At 45.0% G+C, this 19,072-nt stretch overlaps 1 protein-coding gene and 1 long non-coding RNA gene across 8 annotated transcripts in view; one reads left to right on the top strand and one right to left on the bottom strand.

Moving 5' to 3' along the window:
* Positions 1-282: 282 nt before the first annotated feature.
* The window catches only part of LOC310900356, an 82,716-nt gene continuing 63,926 nt past the window's right edge, over positions 283-19,072 (bottom strand). For 2 of the 3 annotated variants that reach the window (XR_014585083.1, XR_014585084.1), the window contains one exon: positions 8,109-11,954. This is a non-coding gene — a long non-coding RNA (uncharacterized lncRNA). Of the gene's footprint in view, positions 3,095-8,108; positions 11,955-19,072 lie in introns of those variants that run through there. The other variant, XR_014585082.1, reaches the window with a different exon arrangement.
* The window catches only part of TUB (TUB bipartite transcription factor), a 142,198-nt gene continuing 127,226 nt past the window's right edge, over positions 4,101-19,072 (top strand). For 2 of the 5 annotated variants that reach the window (XM_083838194.1, XM_083838181.1), the window contains exon 1: positions 4,102-5,153. In XM_083838194.1, coding sequence (XP_083694320.1) covers positions 5,098-5,153 — 56 coding nt within the window. In that variant the 5' untranslated portion in view covers positions 4,102-5,097. Of the gene's footprint in view, positions 5,154-19,072 lie in introns of all 5 variants that reach the window. The other 3 variants (XM_083838193.1, XM_083838182.1, XM_083838189.1) reach the window with 3 other exon arrangements.

The following is a 19,072-nucleotide window of genomic DNA, read 5'->3' as shown; positions in this document are numbered from 1 at the left end:
TTGGGCTTGCACTTTGCCACCAGCGAGCCCACCATGGTGGTGGTCAGTGACAGAGCAGTCAGCTTGGGACATGCCTTTAGGAAGAGCTGGAAGATACCGTACTTTGCTCACCGTCTGATGAGCTTTGGTGGGAGACCCAAAAGGTTGTGCAGGTAGAGAAAGTTTTCGTGGCAAAGTCACACTGGAGGGAGATGCCACTAGAAGTGTTGTCCAGCAGGACTTGCTCTAAAAGGAAATCTCCCTGTCCTTGCATGGTTGAGTGGCTTTGCTGCCCAGTTCTGGTGGCTCTGGTGTCAGTTGCTGCAGCCTCTAGGTCAGCCTTCCTAACCAGGGGCTGCCTCCACGCCTTGATTAAGCCCAAGGAACACTCCAAATAGCCCAAACAATTTTTTTATTTCACTTCCAATCTGTGTTAACAAAGCAATAATTTGCTGAAGGCCACTATAGCTGTCCATAGGCACAATCTTGAGTTTGATGTATGACAGTTTCTGTAAATATGAGAAATTAGCCAATATTGCAGGGAGGAGCAGGGGGTGAAAAGAGCTAAAAAGCTAGTAAGAGATTGCTCTAGTGATTAGAATTGCACAAATGGACAAAAGCAGCATGCAATTCTCTCATAATGTGCTCTGTGAGGAGTGCACAGTCTGCTGAAAAACAAAGATCAGCACCCATGCTATTATAGACTTTCTGGTTTAGTAATTATGGTATTTTCTATAGAGTTAAAATAGCATGCATATAGCACATATCGTAAATATAGTATTGTTAATCACTTATAAGGAAAAAAGAAGTTGAGCTGTTTGTGAGTGCAGCACCAGTCGATCTAGTAGCAGCAGTGTGTCTAGTAGCAAAGCCAGTCCAAAAGAGGGACTTTGAAATAAGCATGGGTTGCACAGCCAGCAAAAATAAAGACATGTTTCTAAACACTTCCAGACAAGAGATTATTGCAGGGTCAGTGTTGTCCTGTGCCTGTGCAGGACTTGGAGGCATTGCAATGCACAGGGTGCTGCAGTGGGAGGCCTACAGTCAGTATGTACGTCTGCTCCTTGTTTCTTGGTGGTTGTGGGGAAAGTCATTATGCTCTGATTTCTTTTCTGTAAGATGTAAGTAATGATGCTGACTCCTTTGCAGAGTGTTTGGAGACTGACAGATGAAGTTGTTTATTATACTGGGAGCAAACTAAAATTGTAATGACTCTAACAGGGATTTTTTAGAAGCAGTATTATCCTTTGAAAGGAGGATTAAATACAGAGATATGATGGATACATTGGTTTCAAGCTCTTACGGATGTAAGTACCCTATTTTCAGAGAAAATCATTAAGCCAAATTTTATGAGCTTTGTTTTGGCAGAGTAGTACGAGGGCACATGTAACAACAAAGGAGCAGCATTCCTCCTTCCTATTTCCCCAATATAGAACATTGTATTGTTCAAGGCTCACTAGTCCCTGGCACAGACGTTAGGTACCTGGAGCCTCTTCTGCACATCCCAGGGGCACGTACTTCTTCTCCTTAAGGCTAGCTGCTCTTCAGCAGCTCACATGCTTTCATGCTGCTTTCCTCAGCTGTGTTAGGACATAACGTACCTCACAGCCTGCCTTTGTGTTTTTCACATAAATCATGCAGCGTTACTTCACAGGCCGTCTCCTCCTTCTTTTAAGGCAGCAAATGGGTAAGGAGGCAGGCTCGGCGGTGGCCCTCACCTGCCACCACAGGTATGCAGCACCTCACACTGCTTCTGGTCAAGCACCATTAGGTGCAGGAACAAGGAGCGGTGCACACGAATGATTGAAGCTTTCAGTTCCTAAACCTGTGAGGAGAGGCCTGAGCAGCTCTCAGGCTCAGCTTACCTGCTGTAGGGCCCTCTCTTGGTGGCACACTGAAACCCGGGCAGCAGCTCTGGGTGCACTTGGGTGGAAACCCAGGTACCTTCCTGAATGAAGGAACCTGAACACGAGGTTTTGCTGGAAAATATGCTGTCTGGGGGTGCCTGAAATGTACACTTACACCTCATGTTGTTTCAAGGATACCTAACCTGAAGTTGTTCTGTGCTGTTGACTTTCCATTGTTAAAAATGTTACGCATCATCTGGTGACTCAGCAGGTACTTTTCCACTCATTTGCAGCTTGGTATACGCCAGCATGAAAATGCAGGGACACTGACTGGCTGCTGCAGCTCTGTAGACAGTTTAATTTCTATGGTATTGCAATAGCTCAAGCCAATATTCCAGATCCTCTGGACTCAACTGTCTGAATTACAAAGTGGGCCTAATTTGTGTCTGTTCTTTGCACGTGCTTACCAGTGGCCTGGCTTTCCCGTCAAAGCTGTTTTAGAAATGTGAAGTTTATAGCAATGCTGCCAGTAGTGCAGGTTGTTCGGTCAGATGGCAGACACGAAGCCTTGCATAAGAAAGCAGCGTGGCACAGCCATCTCCAGATGTGAGAGCTCCCCCGGCTCTCTGAGGGCCTGGGGGATGGTGCTGGCCTGGCTGCAGCAGGAGGATGGGGTGAACACAGCTGCTGGCCCCAGTGTTGGGAGGGGAGGCACCAGCTGATGTTCTCCTGCCCAGAGCTCCAAGCCTGGATGAACAAGGAGGAGCCCGAGACGCTGTTGGGCTACGTGTCAGGTGAGGCATGTGGAAAGCAGAGCCCATGCTGCGGCAGCTGAACAGCGCTCAGCACCTCAAAGGGTTTGTTTCTGGTGGAGGATGCAAGGCATGGGATTTCTTGGGAGGCAGGAACTAGTCAGGGTGAATTTCAGCTGCTCCACTGTGGAAGGCGGTGGTTGGTCTGAATAGTTTAATGGCAAAGCAAATGGTCACTTTTCAGTTTGCCCACTTACAATTCTGTTAGCAGATCAACGGAAACGTGCTACCTGCGTGGAACATCCAGAACGGCATTTGTCGACAGACGTTGCGGTTAGAAGCTCACAGGACATATGCAGTTGCAAGGAGCAATGCTTGGGCTCAGCTCACAGCTGTGGGCTCCTGCTGGCAGGGCAGCAAGCCCTGAGGCTGTGGCACAGACGCTTCCTCCTTACCGTCGTGGGCACAGAGCAAGGGGGCCTCTTCCACGCTCTGTCTGAGAGGGGGGACCAGGTGCTGAAAATGAGGAATTCCTTACTGTTGGCTGTCAAAGAACACTCAGCAAACATTTGATATGGATTAAAACTGGAGCATGAACAACTCTTGGGCTGCTTCTGCCTATCCTGCCATGAAGGGATTAAGGGTGTGGCCAATTCACCATCCCAAAATAATGACTGGAAATAAAAGTATTGATGGCAGGTATTCAGGAGAAAGAGGGTTTAACCTGAACTCAAGGAACTGAACAGTGTGTATCAGATGTCAGTGAATGCTTTTGAGCTGGAAGCAGACAGGTTTCTGTCTGTCTACAGGGTGAAGCTGTAGGAGCTTCCTCTACCTTCTGGAGCACTTGGAGCTTCCAGGAGCTCCCCGCTGCTGCTGGTCTCTGGATCCTAAGCCTGAAACCACCTAGTAGGTATGGTTCTTTGGGAGAGGAGGGACTAGGCACTTCCTGAGAGACAAACGGTGTGCCTGGCTACACCTGGCCCTGCAAATGTGCTCCTCAACCAGGGAGCATCTACCAAACATCAGTAATAAGGCTAGCTTCTGAGATCTGCTGTGCAAACCAAAGCCTTTGGTGCCAGCTGTGAAGGGTGCCCTGTTCTCCTTGTCATGGTCAGAGGGACATGGCCCAGTTGTCTCCATTTTCCTGTCGTTGCACAGTGTGCATCACAACCACCACATTCACAAATGCATGGCACTGGGAAGCTGATGGTGAGCAAATATTTTAAGAAAATAAAATTAAAAAAATAATAATAATTTTAAAAGACCAGGTGCAGGTTGGAGGGAGCTTGGCCACCCTGACTCCTTTGCTCCTATCCAGGTGCTGCCCTGGTGCCGTTCATGTGTTATTTTTGTGCAGCTCCATGTGCTGTGACCGCATCCTTCCAACATCGTGCTGAAACCACTGCTTTCATCCTGCTGCCCTCCATGCAGCCCTGGCAGGAGGTTTGTTCTGAAGGAAAAGCATTTTGGACTTGGGTGTTTATAACACCCGAGGTGGTCCCCTTTATTTCTGGGTTCCCAGATCAGGTGCTGAAACAGGCTGCAAAACCCTTAATAACAAAATGCAAAATGATGGTATCCAGACCACATGAAACAGCATGGAGCATTTAAAATGGGTGTGAAAGTGGGTGTTTTGATTCAGAGGAGAAATAAGGTAAAATCCTTGACCATTGGAGACAACCACACAGCGGTCCTTGCTGCCCCCTCTGTTGTAGCTCACAACACACTGGGTACCAGTGGATGGGGTTTGCTCCCCGTGGCGCTCACCCTGAAGCGCAGCGAGTCCTGAGGCAGGGACTTCAGTGCGTGAAAAAACACAGTTCATGCCTGGTTTCCACATGGCAATAAATCGTGTGCAGCCAGAAATTGGGGCCTTGCTGATCCCTGTTCAAGTACAGCACATTTTAACAAATACGGTAATTACAGGAGAGGAGAGGAGGCAATCCTGCAGAGCTGGCTGACTGCGGCCATCCCAGCACTGCCTCTGCATGCCGAGGGTTTAATTATTGCCTGCCTGAACGATCGTGTTGGAAAGACCCAGGGACCCGCTGTGGGGTGGGAGATGGCTGATGTCAGAGCGATGGACCCGTATCTGTGGCAACCAGAATAAATAAATTAAAAAAAAAAAAAAAGCGTGTGCTGGAGCAGGAGGCGTGCAAGCTGCTGCTCCTGAGCACAGCTTCGCCGAATATCTCTTAAGCGGCTTAGCACTGCCGCTCCGGTTTATTACCTGAGCGCCTTTGTGCGTGCTGGGCGGCTCGGAGCATCCTGCCCGTGGGCAGGGACCCCAGGAGCCCCCCGCGTCCCTGCCCGCGTCCCTCCCCTGTGCGGGCAGTGGTTTGCTCCGGGCACCTGCGGCTCGACGCGGAGCCCCCGCTGAATCGTGGCCCCGCTGTGCAAGGCCGGAGGCAGCCGCCTGTGGGGGCCCGTCCTCGGGCAGGTGCTTGCTTTCCAAGGCCAGCAGCCGGCGCCTGCGGGGAGCGAGGGATGCTGGAAGCGCAGTAGCTGAGCCAGAGATGGATGGAGTCGGCAGCAACAGGACCATGTCTTACAGCAGATGGAGTTACAACAGGTATCGTCTATCTTGATTTGCTTTGTTTGGCTTTTTTGCTGGTGGTGGTGTTTTTGTTTGTTTTTTTTTTTTTTTCCCCTTTTCTTCCTGCCTGATACTGTAAATACTGGCAAGATGTTTGTATTGACCAAGGCGGAGAGCCCTCTTCAGGAAAGCATAAACCTTCGCCGATGCTGCTTTTACAGCCTGACGGAGACTTCAGGCGCACCAGTTTCTCAGTCACTCAGGCAGTGGCATTCACTGCTGTTTGGGAGGTGTTTGTCTGGAAATCGGGGTGTTTTTCCTTCCCTTCGCTTTGGCAGGACCAGGGCTATTACCAGCCCCGTGCAACAGGGGATGAACATTTCTCTCTTCCCTGAACAGTTCAGTTTACGTGCAGTGATTAACTGAGCAGGTGCTGAGACGTGCAGAAAGGTGGTCTCTAGTAACTGCCGTTCAGAGCTGGCACCTGGACATTTGTGTGAATCTGAACAAACAATTGGGAAGGGAAGGGGCCAGGGACCCTGACAGTGGATAAAAAGTGGTATTTTCAAACCAAAGCTGTTAGGAATGCTGCATACAGTCCATAACACAGAGTTCAAAGGGCTGAAATGGTTGCAACAGTGAGACAGGTGAAATATTTGCTCTGTGCTTTGTATCAAGATGCAACTGTATTTCCTCTTCTGGGAAATGTGTAATGGAAAATTATTGTACCATTAGTTTCACCTTTATGTGATTTACAGTTGCGATTGACAGCTTCTTTGAGCCCAGATTGGATAAAAAAAAAAAAGGTACAAACTACAAACTTAATACTCTTTTTTTTTCCTTTTTCTTTTTTTCTTTCTGTTTGTGCAAACGGTACACCTGAAATACAGTCAGATGCATTATTAGCATCTGACTGAATCACTACCACAAGCCACCAAAATATTCTGAAGAAATAACCTTTGGAAGTGGTTTTCCTTGCTTAAACACATACTCAGCATCGCCCACGCTCCCCGGGTGTGTGGATTTATATGGTTTATACATGCATCCAGGGAGTTTCACTTGTTTTCTGTACATTTCTGTACATCGCCTCAACAAAATATATGTACAGGTGCACTCAGTGGTGGCAGTGGGGATGGTACCTTCTTTAAAATCATGTGCACACTTATGTGTATGCACAGCTGAGTTATACAACAAGCCATGATTTGATGCATGTATTCTCCCCCACAGAGGATGTTTCTCATCTGATGCCATGTCCTCAGTAACAGCAGCGTCAGTGCCCTGTTGTGCTCAGAGCTATCCCATGCCAGCCAAGTTCGCTGCAGTTAGGGTATCTTAACCCTACAATAAACAAACCAGATATGTCATGAGAACTCCTCTTGGATGCTTTATCCCAGTGCTGTCACCTCTTGAGTTAACCCTGTTTACTGCTTGAGATCTCTTTCTCCCATTTTCAGTCTTCATTACTGTGACAAAGAACTCTCTGATTGCTGTTTATTACTGTTGCACTGGGAAAGCTGCACTTGTTTGTCTGCCCTGTTGGGGCTTTGCACTGCATCTGAGGGAGAAATGCAGTATTTCAGTCTCCAGCATGGCTTCTCGGTGGCTAGTTCCCAGATTATGATTTTTTTTTTTGGCAACAAATCCAAGCTACATCAACCAATGTCTGTATAATAAATGTTTTTCAGTTGTCTGTTCTGGGAGGCTGAGAAATGAACGGCTTATTTTCCTCACGGTCTTCCCTTGCTGAAAAATGGTGCAGAGTTGTTCTTGCACATCAGCACTGTCCTCCCACACCCCCTCATGCCCAGGCCAATGACAGGAGGAGGAAGTAACCCTTTTTGTCTGAAACCCTGGTTGTTGCTGTTTGCATTTGGAGCAGGATCACTGCCTCATCTTTGGTCTCGCTGAGAAATGACAGAAAAAAAAATGTTTGGGGGAACTTTCTGTTGGCAGAACTGCACTTTGGTAACAGTGAGAGCTCCTTGTGATTTAGCAGCACTACCACGTATGCAGGGACTATCCTGTCTTACAGATGATATTGTCTTTCTCAATGTTGCGAGCACATTACTCTCAGGCTGGGTGGATGACATGCGAAGAAATTCTCCCTGCAGACTCTTGCTGCTTCCCTGCTGCTCAACAGAGCGGGGAACGCAGTGGCAGCAGGCACGATCTGCTCAGTGTTTTGTACAAATTTCCCCCCATTTAATGAGCTGCGTGTTCTGTGGTATCCCCAGAGCTCCCAGGTGCCCCAGGCCTGTGAGATGTGAGGAGAACAAGATGTGTGGGCACTTCCCCAAGGCGAGCCGGTGCCTTCCTCACCTGGGGGCTCTTGTGGAATTTCTGCTGTGACCCATGGGGTTTTACTGCAAACACAAAGTTACTGCCAGATTTTGTGGAAGTTGCACTCAGGTATAGTGAGTTGTAGGAGCTTTGCTAGTCAAGTCAAATTAGTGTTATTTGCCTCTTCCTCAGGGGAAGCTTGCAACCCTGGGCAAGAAACGTTCCTGCCCATAAAGCAGGATTAGTGATGCTTACCTTATTTACAACGTCCCACAAACTCAGATAGTAATGCTGGGTTTATTATTCCTCAGGTAAGGTGGGAGAGTGCGTCATGGTGCTTCTGCAGCTTGTCTTGTGTCCTAGTTTCAGTTAGGACAGAGTTAATTTTCCTCCTAGTAGCTGGTAGGGTGCTATGTTTTGGATTAGGATGAGAAGAGCGCTGATAACATGCTGATGTTTTAATTGTTGCAGAGCAGTGTTTACACCAGGCCAAGGACTTTTCGGCTTCTCGCTCTGTCCTGCCAGCGAGCAGGCTGGGGGTGCAGCAGGAGCTGGGAGGGGACAGACCCAGGACAGCTGACCCAAACTGGCCAAAGGGGTATTCCATACCATCTGGCGTCATGCTAAACAATATATAGGGGTGGCTGGCCGGGGTGGGGGGCCGGCTGCTCGGGGATAGGCTGGGCATCGGTCAACGGGTGGTGAGCAATTGCACTGTGCATCACTTGTTTTTTACACATTATTATTATTAGTAGTAGTATCATTATTATTATTATTATTGTTATTATTATTTTCCTGTCTTAATAAACTGTCTTTATCTCAACTCACCGGCTTCACTTTCCCGTTTCTCTCCCCCATCCCAGAGAGGGAGGGGGGAGGGTGAGCGAACGGCTGTGTGGTGTTTAGCTGCTGGCCGGGTTAAACCACAACACCCTGCTGGAGTCCTGGTCAGCTGGATGGACAGAGCCAATGGAGCAGGCACTGGCTCCCATAAATTGTGTCTATCATTTAAAAAATGTTTGTAGTTAACTAAACTGGGCGAAGAGGAATGCACAGAGCTTTTGGCCTCTGGGCTTGGTAAGTTGCACGATGGCAGAAACTCATAGGAAAAGAAGGGAATTGCTGCGTCCCTTCCTTCTGAGGACACAAAAACACTGTGTACAACACACAGGCTTCTTTTGTAGTGCAAGTCTATCCAACATTTGTGATGTTTCTCAGAATTTGATCCTGTGACTGTAGTTTTCCCCTTTACTTTCTGTGCGGGATTTCGCTGTGGGAAAAATGTGGCTCCTTCCTGCAGGTGCTTTGTGCAAGGAGGAGAAAGTCCAAACGCTGACTGTGAAACCTGAGGGGAGGAAACCCCAGGCAATTAGGATACACCAGGCAACAAAGCTCCCCTCAACAGCTCTTTTCAGCAAAGGAAAGCTTTTTTCTTTCTTCATTTCCCCCCAAACTACATAAATGTGTATGTGAAAGAGGAACAGGTAGAGCATGAAAAGACTCCCGATGAGCGAGTGTGGTGTTCCCACATCTTGCTGTTGCTCCCTAAAAGGCCAACCTCATGTCTGTGCTTTCCTCTCATCTCAGAGCAGTGATAATTTCCTTGTCACTCTGAATGTTGATAGCCAAAAGCAGCGGCTAGGCAGTGATTTGAACAAAAAACTGGGGATATTTCAAATGTCCTATAAACACTCAGGATTCCTGACATCAGCCAGATAATTTCTGGAGTAAAATAATGCTGCTCTTTTGTCCTCTGCCCACAGTGAGATAGTGTTTCCTGGACAGTTGCTACTCATTTTTAACAGCCCGTAGGCATGGGAGACCAGTTTGAAATCAAACATACGGGCAAATACTGCAGACTGGGATCGTGCTATGCACATTTGGAGAAATTATGTAAGGCAGTGGTAGACTCCATGATTTTGCAAGTGTTTTCAGATGTCAGTGGACTGTACATAGCTTGCATGAGGAGGGTGACAGCTGAACAGCCAGTCCAGAAGGGGTTTCTGCAGGAGCAGTGGAAAGTTTTGCAGCAGAAGGAATGAGTGACCTGCAGGCTCTTACCCAAAAGTTTTAACTAAAAAAAAAAAAAAAAAAAGATCTTGTTTCCTCAGTGTGAATATACTAGGACCCTGAATGCCAGGTGGGTCAGCTTGAGTCTGATTGCTGGAGTCCCGGTGCCCAAAATAACGCCTATGTTTTTTCTTCACTGATAACTGATCTGTCTTTGCTTACTCAGACTGCCACCATGCAGCCACCGCAGACCATTTGCTTCTGATAGGAGCCTGCAGTCTCCTCTTTTGTTGTTGTTGTTGTTTGCAATTTCTGTGAAGAGGGAAGTCTGTGGTGTCAGTAGCCAAAGCAAACCATCAAATGAAATATCTCTTCCCAGGCACTGACCTGCCATTTCTCATGTATGTTTTGTGTAGGGCCCAGTGGTCACTCTGCCTTGGTTGAAGGACCTTCTTGGGTAGGAGCCTGGAGGAGCCACACAGAGCTGTATTTCAGGGGCACATCCCTTACACCCCTCTTGCTCTTTCACCTTGGTTTATGTTGCAGCTGGTTTCCTCCTTCCTCACGTTTCTTGCTGTGATCAATAAGTTCACAGTCTTTCTCCCCTATCCTCTTTGCTTTATTTCCATGTTTACTTTCTATACTTTTCCTGGAAGACTTTAGTGCAGTTAGGCTCTCAAATTGCCACATTGTGATTAATGTAGGTTTTATACACTAGTATTTGGAAGTACATTTTGGGAAACTTACTCCCAGGATGTTTCAGCTCTTGGAGGCAGATGAAAACTTTTTTCTATTGATCTCTTTGTTCTATTCTGGATATCAGTGTTGTTCGCAGCTCCCTTTTGAAGCTGCTATTTCTGTTTTGCCTTTATTATCCTGTGTTGAAAAGCCGTGACTGTGTATTTAGGTCATGGTGTTAGAGGGTTTCAGTCTTAGATCTCATTTTTGAGGGTTTTTAAACTCCTTTACCTTCATCTTTTCTGGGACATGCTGTCAGCAAGCCGTAAATGGGGTTTGTCCTTCAAACTTCCACTCAAAAAGGCTTTCTTAGGGAAATTATAATTCTTCTTTCTCTTCTCTAAAGTAGCAGCTGTGAGGTCCCGAAGCAGGAACACTTCTTACCCCCAGGTTTGCTGCAGTGAGCATGCTTTGACTACCTGGCAGAGCAGCTCCTCTCTGCTTGCAGCAGAGCCATCTCAAGCCCTGTGCACAGACCCGCTGCCAGGGATGGAGGGCACGTTGTGCCCTGAGCTCCTGCTGATAGCAATTCCTAGGTCTGCTCTTAAGCGGAGGTAATGCATTTCTTAGAAGTTAGCTACTGTCCTCTCTTGTATGATTTCCACTGCTGCTGCTCCTAATTTGATGCCTGATACTCACTGCATTTCCAGCCCACCTGGCTCTTCAGGTCTTCTCAGGACCTAAATTTGTCAAGAAGGTGCCTGCCTTCTGTGCCCTCCTGTGGGGAGAAACCTCAACATTGCAGGCACCAGCAGGAGCCCTTCCCCACACTCAAGCAGGGCCAGGGACCCAGTAGGTTGACAGATGAGAAGGGGTGTGACATTTCCTTCCCTAAGCGCCACCACCCTTCTCTCCTCTGCCAGCTTGTGTTCATACATGTTTTTCTCCTGAAGCAAATACCTCTATAGGTGTAGCCATTGGTCAAAGTTCTCAGGGGGGTAGAAATTGTTCTGCAGAACAGAACAAGGGGGTAAAACCAGCCAGCCCTAAAGTGAAGCCGGAAGAAAATGTTCACATAACTGATAAACCGAGAGAATTTATGATCAAAGTTGTATGTTTAGTTTTCTGGAAGTCTGAGACATGTTTTAGTTTTCTTTCACAATAAAGTGTCCTAATATCAACTGCATAGGAGAACCTAGAGTTGGGAAAGATGTTTTCTTCCACAAACCAAAACACAGTGAAGGATCTACAGGGGCATTCACACACATCCTTCCTGCATTCAGTGTTAGTGCTTTGCATTGGCTAGCAGCACATCCTCAGGCGTGTGTGATTCTCCAGAGACTGCCTGGTGAATTGTGGCAGCCTGGCAGGGAGAGGTGTGAGAGGAAGCTTCTGTTCCCACTTCGCTGAAGAAGAAATTTTAAAGCTTCTTAAACAAAACTAACCTGAGAAAATATGTTAAACATACTTGGCTCACAAACCGCATTGCAACTACAATGAATGTAAGAACTGTTTAGAGCAATTGTTTGGTATCACTGCCAGCAGCTTGACAAAGAAAGTGAAGAGTGTGTTTTTCAAGGGAGACTTATTTCACAGATGAACTTCAGTTTATCCATAGCATATAATGTATTAGTTAAGAGCTTATAGTAAAAAAAAGAGACAGTAACTTACGTGAGTTAACTTGGCCTTGAAGATGCCACTTTCATGCTCCCACCATTTAATTTTCTCACAGAATCCTCACACAGAAGTGCACAGCTGGCCAGTAGCAATGGATGGACCTCTCCGGTGCGTAGAACTTAGCGCCCCATCTAAAGTTTTCCATGGGCCGACTCACGGGGACGATTCCAGGACATCCAGACTTTGTGCTCTCTGTTGAGAGATGATTGTGAACCTTGAAATCTATATTAATGAACCTAGAAAAAGAAAATTTTCCATTTTATTGCTGCCTCCTCATCTGGAGGAGGCATACCTTAGGCTTTTTTCACATCTCACTGAAATTTAGCTCCTATTTGCCTTGGAAATAGCTGCTGCAGCTCCGGTTAGGAAAAGACACTAGTGCTCTGCAACCCCGTAACAGCCTGAGGTGCACGCAGCCCCCAGCATGTCCTTTCAGAGGATGGTTGTATGGCAAAACAGCGCAGCCACCACCTTGCGCCCTGGCTCCAGCTGGCTGCCTGCTTCTCTGCTGTAAGGCACTCCGTGGGAGGGTTGCACAGTTTGCTTTTAGGGTAGGCTTATAACAAAGGCAGAAAGCTGGGAGCAGGTTTTTTTTTGTTTTCTTTTTGTTTGCTTGTTTGTTTTTGAGATGTTTCAGGGGTTTGTTGCAGGGGATGTATTGGTGAAGAAGCATGAGGAGCTTGTTTCAAACAGCCTAAAAAAAGGAGCGGTAGGAGCTGGCACCACTGGCAAAGTGGAGACAGGAGCCTGCACCCTGACTGAGCACCGGCACCGGCTGTGAGCAGCGTGGAAGAGGGCACAGATGGCTTCTGTTTGCAGTGAAGAAGCTGGAGTTGCTCCTCCTGAACCTCGGTCTGAAAGATGTTATTAATAACCATTTCAGCTAATTGTGAGGACAATTTGATTGGAGAATGTTTGCATGAAGCAGAGGCTCAGGTACAAACTGCAGCCTGTTTGCCCCGTAAGCAGTAATGAAAAGGAAATGGGTAGCACTGGGGAGGCCGGGGGGGGGCAACACCAGCTTATATTTAATACAGGAGGTTAAATGTGCAAGGGGAGGAAACTGGCAGAAACAAGCAGAAAATAAAGAAAAGGAGGACTTCTAAGCTGTCTGAGGACAAATGTACGACTAGGGAAAACCCCTTCATCAAAATATTTCATGCAGCAGAGAAATATATGCATCATCTAGGGAAAGTGAAAAAATGTGAAGGCATGGGGAATAAATCTGTAGTGTGAAAAGCAGCCAAGCAGCCACATTTTAGGACTGCCAATTGAAAGAGCACAGTGCGGGGCTTGGAGCAGCTGTTGAGTGTGCGTCCAAGTCAGTGGTTAGCAGAATAGACCTGTGGAAGGATTTTAAAAGTGAAGAGTAAAAACACTGGGGTGGAAATGGGTAGTTTTTGGAAAAACAGACGTTTTGTAATTGGTAACTTTAACGAGGAAAAACTTTAAATGATCACATATAAATTTGTTATTTTTCTGAAGCTTTTTGTTCTTTGAAGCCTTCAAAATATTCTTATGCTGGATGATGAAACATACCATATATATGCATATATATGTGTAGTTAAATATATACATATACCCTGAAGAAACACATGAAATGTCAGATGTCCAGTTAACAACCTACTTCTTTAGCTACAATGCTAGTATTAAGACAGAAATGTATTTTCATCCCTCTTCTTTTTTTTTCTGGCAGCCTTGCAGGAACTTTTAAATTTAAACTAGTTTTAAAAGGGAAATGCTATTAAAACTATTTTTTTACTTTGTGAAGATGTGGGGTGAGCAGTATAGTCTCTAAATATGAAGAGTGAATGGCAATACATTAAACTACCTCAGCTTCATGCTGACAATGTTTTCTTCATGCTCGGAGAGGTCATTAACAAATACTCATTAACAAATTCAGTGATGACTTCTTTTAGAAGATGGAGAGAAAAATAGAAACAAAATACATATCTTTTGACAATACTTTTGTAGACCTCTACAAAACCTCTAAGGCCTCTGTAAAACTGGATGCTTAAAACCTGTGGTCAGGGTTTCTTTTGAACCATAAAGATGACTCCAGCCTTTCTTTAGGGTAGAACAGGCAATAGCCATGAAGTAAGCAGTGTGTGAAATGCCATAAAAAATGCTATTCTGGAATCTCTTGGTAGCACTTTTCTCTTTCCTTCTTTGCTCTTTTTGCAGGCTCTGAGTGCTTTTCATTACCACAGCTGAAATATAAGCTAAGTGCCTCATCCTTGGTGCTGAGGGACAAACCTGACAGTCTCTGAATACATGCGCCATGCGAGGGAGATGGAACGTCATGGCTTAGAGATGTCAAAGACTTTGTGCTCTCACTGCTGCTTGCAGAATTAGATTGTATCTTGTTCAAAAATGCCTGCTAACCACCAATAGAAATGTAACGCTCAGCTCATTCTGTCCTTTGGAAAGGCCAAAGCTGATCTTTATTTTGCCAGGCCCAAGTAGGTCTGTTGGAGCACTTTGGATGTCAGAGCCTAGATGCCACTGGGCGAAAAACATAGCTTCTGTGTTGCTTCATAGCAACATAGCATAGCTTCAGCACCTCAAGGATATGCGCTCCTCTTTGCCGGGGTATCTCATCCCTTGCACACTTAAGCTTTCTGTATCTTTCACCTTTAAAAAATCCTTGTTTTCATAAGCTTGCTGTGACATCTGTTTGCTTCCTTTCATCCCCCTGGTGCTGTTATGTTATGGCCACGTTACTCTGGCCAACTGCCACGATGGCTCAAACATCCAATTGCTTGCTGCTCATGCACTACCAGCAGTACCTTCCCCCGTGCTGTGCCTTTTGCTGTCTGTGAATGCAAACAGCTGTGGTTTGCAGGATGGAGTCTTCCTTATTGCCCCTGTGAGAACTTGTAGCACTGATATTAATGTGAAACTATTGATTTGATCTTTGTTAATTGTGCATACTTACCTAGGTTCACTCCTGTCTTCACAGAATTCATTGACAATCCTTCAAAACATTTCTTGAAGTTAAATTTTTCCAAATGCAATACCCTATTTGAAAGTCCTACTAAAACAATTTCTGTTGGGACTCCTGAAGTATCGAAGCCAATTCCATAATGCTTAATGTAGCTTTTCTATGTCTGGAGATGCAGGTTATTTGGCAGAGCTGTGACCTAAAATTTCACCAAAACACAGGAAATTTGTCTGTCCACCGTTGTCTTGTGGCAGGGAGTAAAGGTGCCCCCAGGGTACCTGGCTTTGCTCTGCTTCTCTGTCAGTCTGGTCTGTGCAGGGAAGCACCATTTCTACTTCATTCCTCAGTTGTTTTTGTTTTCATGAAGTACAATTGAAGTGCAACTGTATGGGCTTTCCCAAGCCAAATTTGCTGTTTAAAGTTAATTTCATGTTCCAGCGTAATTTTTAAAATCTTAAGTGGAATAAGTAAAGTGCTCTGCTTTTTAAAATAGCTTGGCTAGCCTTAGGAAGAAGCAATGAAACTTAGGTTTCATAACAGGATCAGATTGTTTTGATCCAATTTTCAGAATGTAGTTTTCTGGATTGGGAAACAGTACATTCAGATCTGAACAAACCTCTTGGTCGGAAGGTACAGATAAATTTGAAGGAGGAAATAGAGAGCAGGCAAATCGGAAGCTATTCATTATTAAACAGCTGCTCTGTCTCACTACAGAGCAGGTGAGTTGATTTTTTTTGTGTGTGTAAATTACTGTTAGCTACCAGGAATGACGTGTGGTCAGTGGATTTAGTTGGTTTTAATTAGATAGCTCAAATTGAATCTATAAAGAGCTAACAGCTTGCACAATGCAGATTTCTGAAGATGAAGCCTTCTAAATAATAAATAATGTATAGCCTTGTCTTGCTAGTGATGAGTGAGAAATAGGTAAATGGGTAAAAATAGGGAGCTGGGAAGCAGTGGGACTGGAGCTGGCCCTGACATACTGTGTGAACAACGGCTGTTAAGGTACTCAGGGTAACTCTGCCTGTGTGACATACGGTGCTTTCACGCAATGAAAACCCGGGCGGAAACCCAACCGCTGATAGACACGTCGTTTGTCCTGAGAGCTGTGATTTTGCCCTGGACTTTGCAGAAGGCCGTGGTTTGCTTCCTAGGCATGTTCTTTGGTGGGCACAGGCACACTGTCACCTTCTTCCAGTAAGTACATCATTTGCCCCTTCCACCCTAACATTTCACTCCTTTCATCCTGAGTGCACACCACATAAACTGCTTTTTCTCTCTGGCAAGTCTTATTTTTCCTCTCCTATCTAGACACCCCTTAGATGTTTTTAATTAGTGGAGATTTTGAATTCAGTTTGAGCCACTGACATGGGAAGTGTAGGAGCTGCTCTGGGCTGTGAACCCAGGCTGAGGCCAAAGCCTGTTTAAGTCCCTCCTTACAGCCCTTCTGGTCTGCTGCTAATCACCATAAGAGGATTAGCCTGAAGCATGGGATGTTGGATACTACAGTCAAAGATGTTTATAACAGACTCTGGGCTATTTTCATTCATGTGTTTGCAGACATAAATGATTTCCAAAAAAACAGGTAAACTGAGTTTCAAGGCAATTTACTCTTGCTTAGTGCACATGTATATATATATATCAAGAAAAGGAAATTTGGACCAAAAAATAAGAACAGGACTTAAATCAGAGCTGAGAGTGTTGATGTTCGAGACTTGTTAAAAGCCAGAGCTTTGGCTCCCATTGTCCGCTTGTTTTTAGAAGGGTTTGCTTTGTAAAAGTATTATTTGGTTTCTTGTATGACAATAAGCAATCATATAATATTACATTGCTTTTGTTGGTGTCTGAATTGTACCTTCCGTGAAGGTGTGTTCCTCCCATGGTCTCCTGGTGCAGACGGGCTGCTCTTTTCAAAGAAACCGAGGCTAAGCCACAGCTATTTCTGTTCCTGATTTTTGGAGCTCCTAGAGCAGAGCTTCAGCCTGACAACAGGGATTATTAAATATATCATCTTAAGTATGGTATCATTAAATGCAAATAGGCTGCCTCTTGCCTGGGAGGCTGGGTGGGAAGGCAGTGATGTTTTCCTGATACTTATTGCCTCCCCTGGGCATTAGCTATGGGTTGCCCATAAGGCAAAGGGAGATGCTGGCTGTGCTGTGTTGCAGCTAGTCTTGTGCTGAGGAAGTGAAATCAAAGTTAATCTAGCAAGCACCCTCCTAGGTAGGCTGGGACTGCGTGTGGCCAGAACAAACATGTCTGTGCCTCTGCATGTAATTGAAGATGAAATGTGGTGACTAAACTCTGTTTTGTTCAGTATAGCATCCTTACTAACGTACCATCTCTACACTGAATTCATTCACTGAGAAATGTATATGGACTAACAGGTTGTTTAAAAACGTAATTAGGGTATAATGTCTGCAAAACCAGACACATTTGCTCTCCTTATCCGTTGCAGCAAGACTTTTGTGCTGATTGTACTGTACAGTTGCTAACACAATGCCAATGAGATGCTGCATTAAGAGTCAAGCATAAGGATGCTGTATGTGGGGGAGATGAGTTGTGTCTGTTGCTGTTTCGGTACTCAAAAATGCAGTTGTTTGGGTAAGTTCTCATCTCTGATTAAGAAGAATGGATGTTCTGCTGTGTTTTCTTTGCTTGTCCTGTGTGAAGCATTCCTGCTGAGCCTGGAGGAGTTCTGCTGTGGGAACAGCCCCAGATCGTGGGTGCAGGGTGATGCTGAGTGATGCTCCTGCTGTGATAATCCTGCTTATTAGAGGAAGCTGTGCATTTATCTTTGACTCAGCTTGAGTTTTCTGCATTGACAATTATCTTTCTGGTAAAAATTTCTCTTCACTTTCACTTTGCCCCCAGCCCATTAAACTGTGGGATTGTCTGCATGATTTGAGATGCATGCCAGAGTCCCTTTTCTGTGAATCTTAAGCACCTTGCCAAGAACAACATTGCAAGGAATATTAGTTTGCATCTTATCAGTTACCTTTTTGGCTGGTTGTTTCTCCAGAATCTGTAACAAAGAACAGCTGCTAGTATTTTTGTGCATTTATTGTTCCTTCTTACTGAGCAGCATAAAAATGGCTGTCTCCAGCAGAGGTATGATGCTCCAGGAGAGTCACTTGCAGGTCTTTCGCTTCTTTACCATATGATTGCTTTTCCTACAGCTGTAATATCTGAATTTACCTTTTTGATGTTATCTCAGTCACAGTGCAGCTGAATAAAAATTCTGAATTCTGTGTACGGTAAATGAAATAATGTATATTGGTGTTGAAAATATAGTGAACCATTTTTTTTTTTTTTACTAAGGTCTTCTTTACCATTCTTGTGTAGGTAGTTGGAAAGTCAAGGTAGGTGACTTAGAAAAGAATAGGCAATGAGAGAAGGAGTGATACAACTCATTATGTAGCAGAGAACAATACAGGAGCCCTTTTATGATCCTTTTGTGAAGCATCCAAGATTCAGGCTTCTAATATGGTGTAGAAATTATGCAAAAAGTTTTATAAAATTGCTTGGATTCTGTCCGCGTGTACCGTAAAGCTTTCCATAAATTTTTCTCTGCAGAAGTTACAGCAGGTCTATAAGTTATAATTTTTTATTTTTTAAGTTTGAGATAATTGAAAAACCCATCTATATGCAATGAAATATTCAAATATGTAATCAAATCTCACTGACTATGATACAGTGAGATTGTTTTAAGTTTAAGCTTGTTCAGCTAAGTTAAAATTCACCTTCACTTGAATGCTGTGCTCAAGGACGACCTCGCTGCCCAGCTCTGCCAGAAAAGGCGAGAGAAGAGCAAAGGTATGAGGGGACTGTCTCACCTTAGCTGTATGGGTTTGTTTAAATTCTAGTTCAGCTTTGTTTCAGTTACAGTGTAGTGGGCTGACATTTAACTTCAGCTTCATACTTCCCACCCTGGCCCCAGATGTGCTTATGAGCGCTGGAGGCCCCAATTCCTGAAATCTGGTGGGCACCTGAGGCCATCCCCAATTGTATTCCTGATGCCTTCTGTGAGTTAAAGAATGACTACATCTTAATACCTAACAGAAATGAGGCCAGAAAAAAATAATATTGTAAAATATATGAATAAGAATGAATATTATGAATGTACAAATGTGTAATTTTCTATTTGGCTTTTCTAGAATGTAGAAATATAGTGGGTATCCATACTAAATTCTCTAGCTCCCCTGCCTTTAGTCGCCACAGTGGTACAGGTGCATTACTGTCTTGGGGAAGGTGGCGAGGAACAGAAATGATTCATGATAATCCAGTGATAAATTTCTGTTATTAAGTTGCTTTTTGAGCTGTTATATCCCAAATTCGCACTCCAATCCATGGATTTAAAAAGAAA

This window comes from Anser anser (assembly GCF_964211835.1).
Source record: "Anser anser genome assembly, chromosome: 5".
Lineage (NCBI taxonomy): Eukaryota > Metazoa > Chordata > Aves > Anseriformes > Anatidae > Anser > Anser anser.
This window is presented reverse-complemented; position numbering and strand designations above follow the sequence as displayed.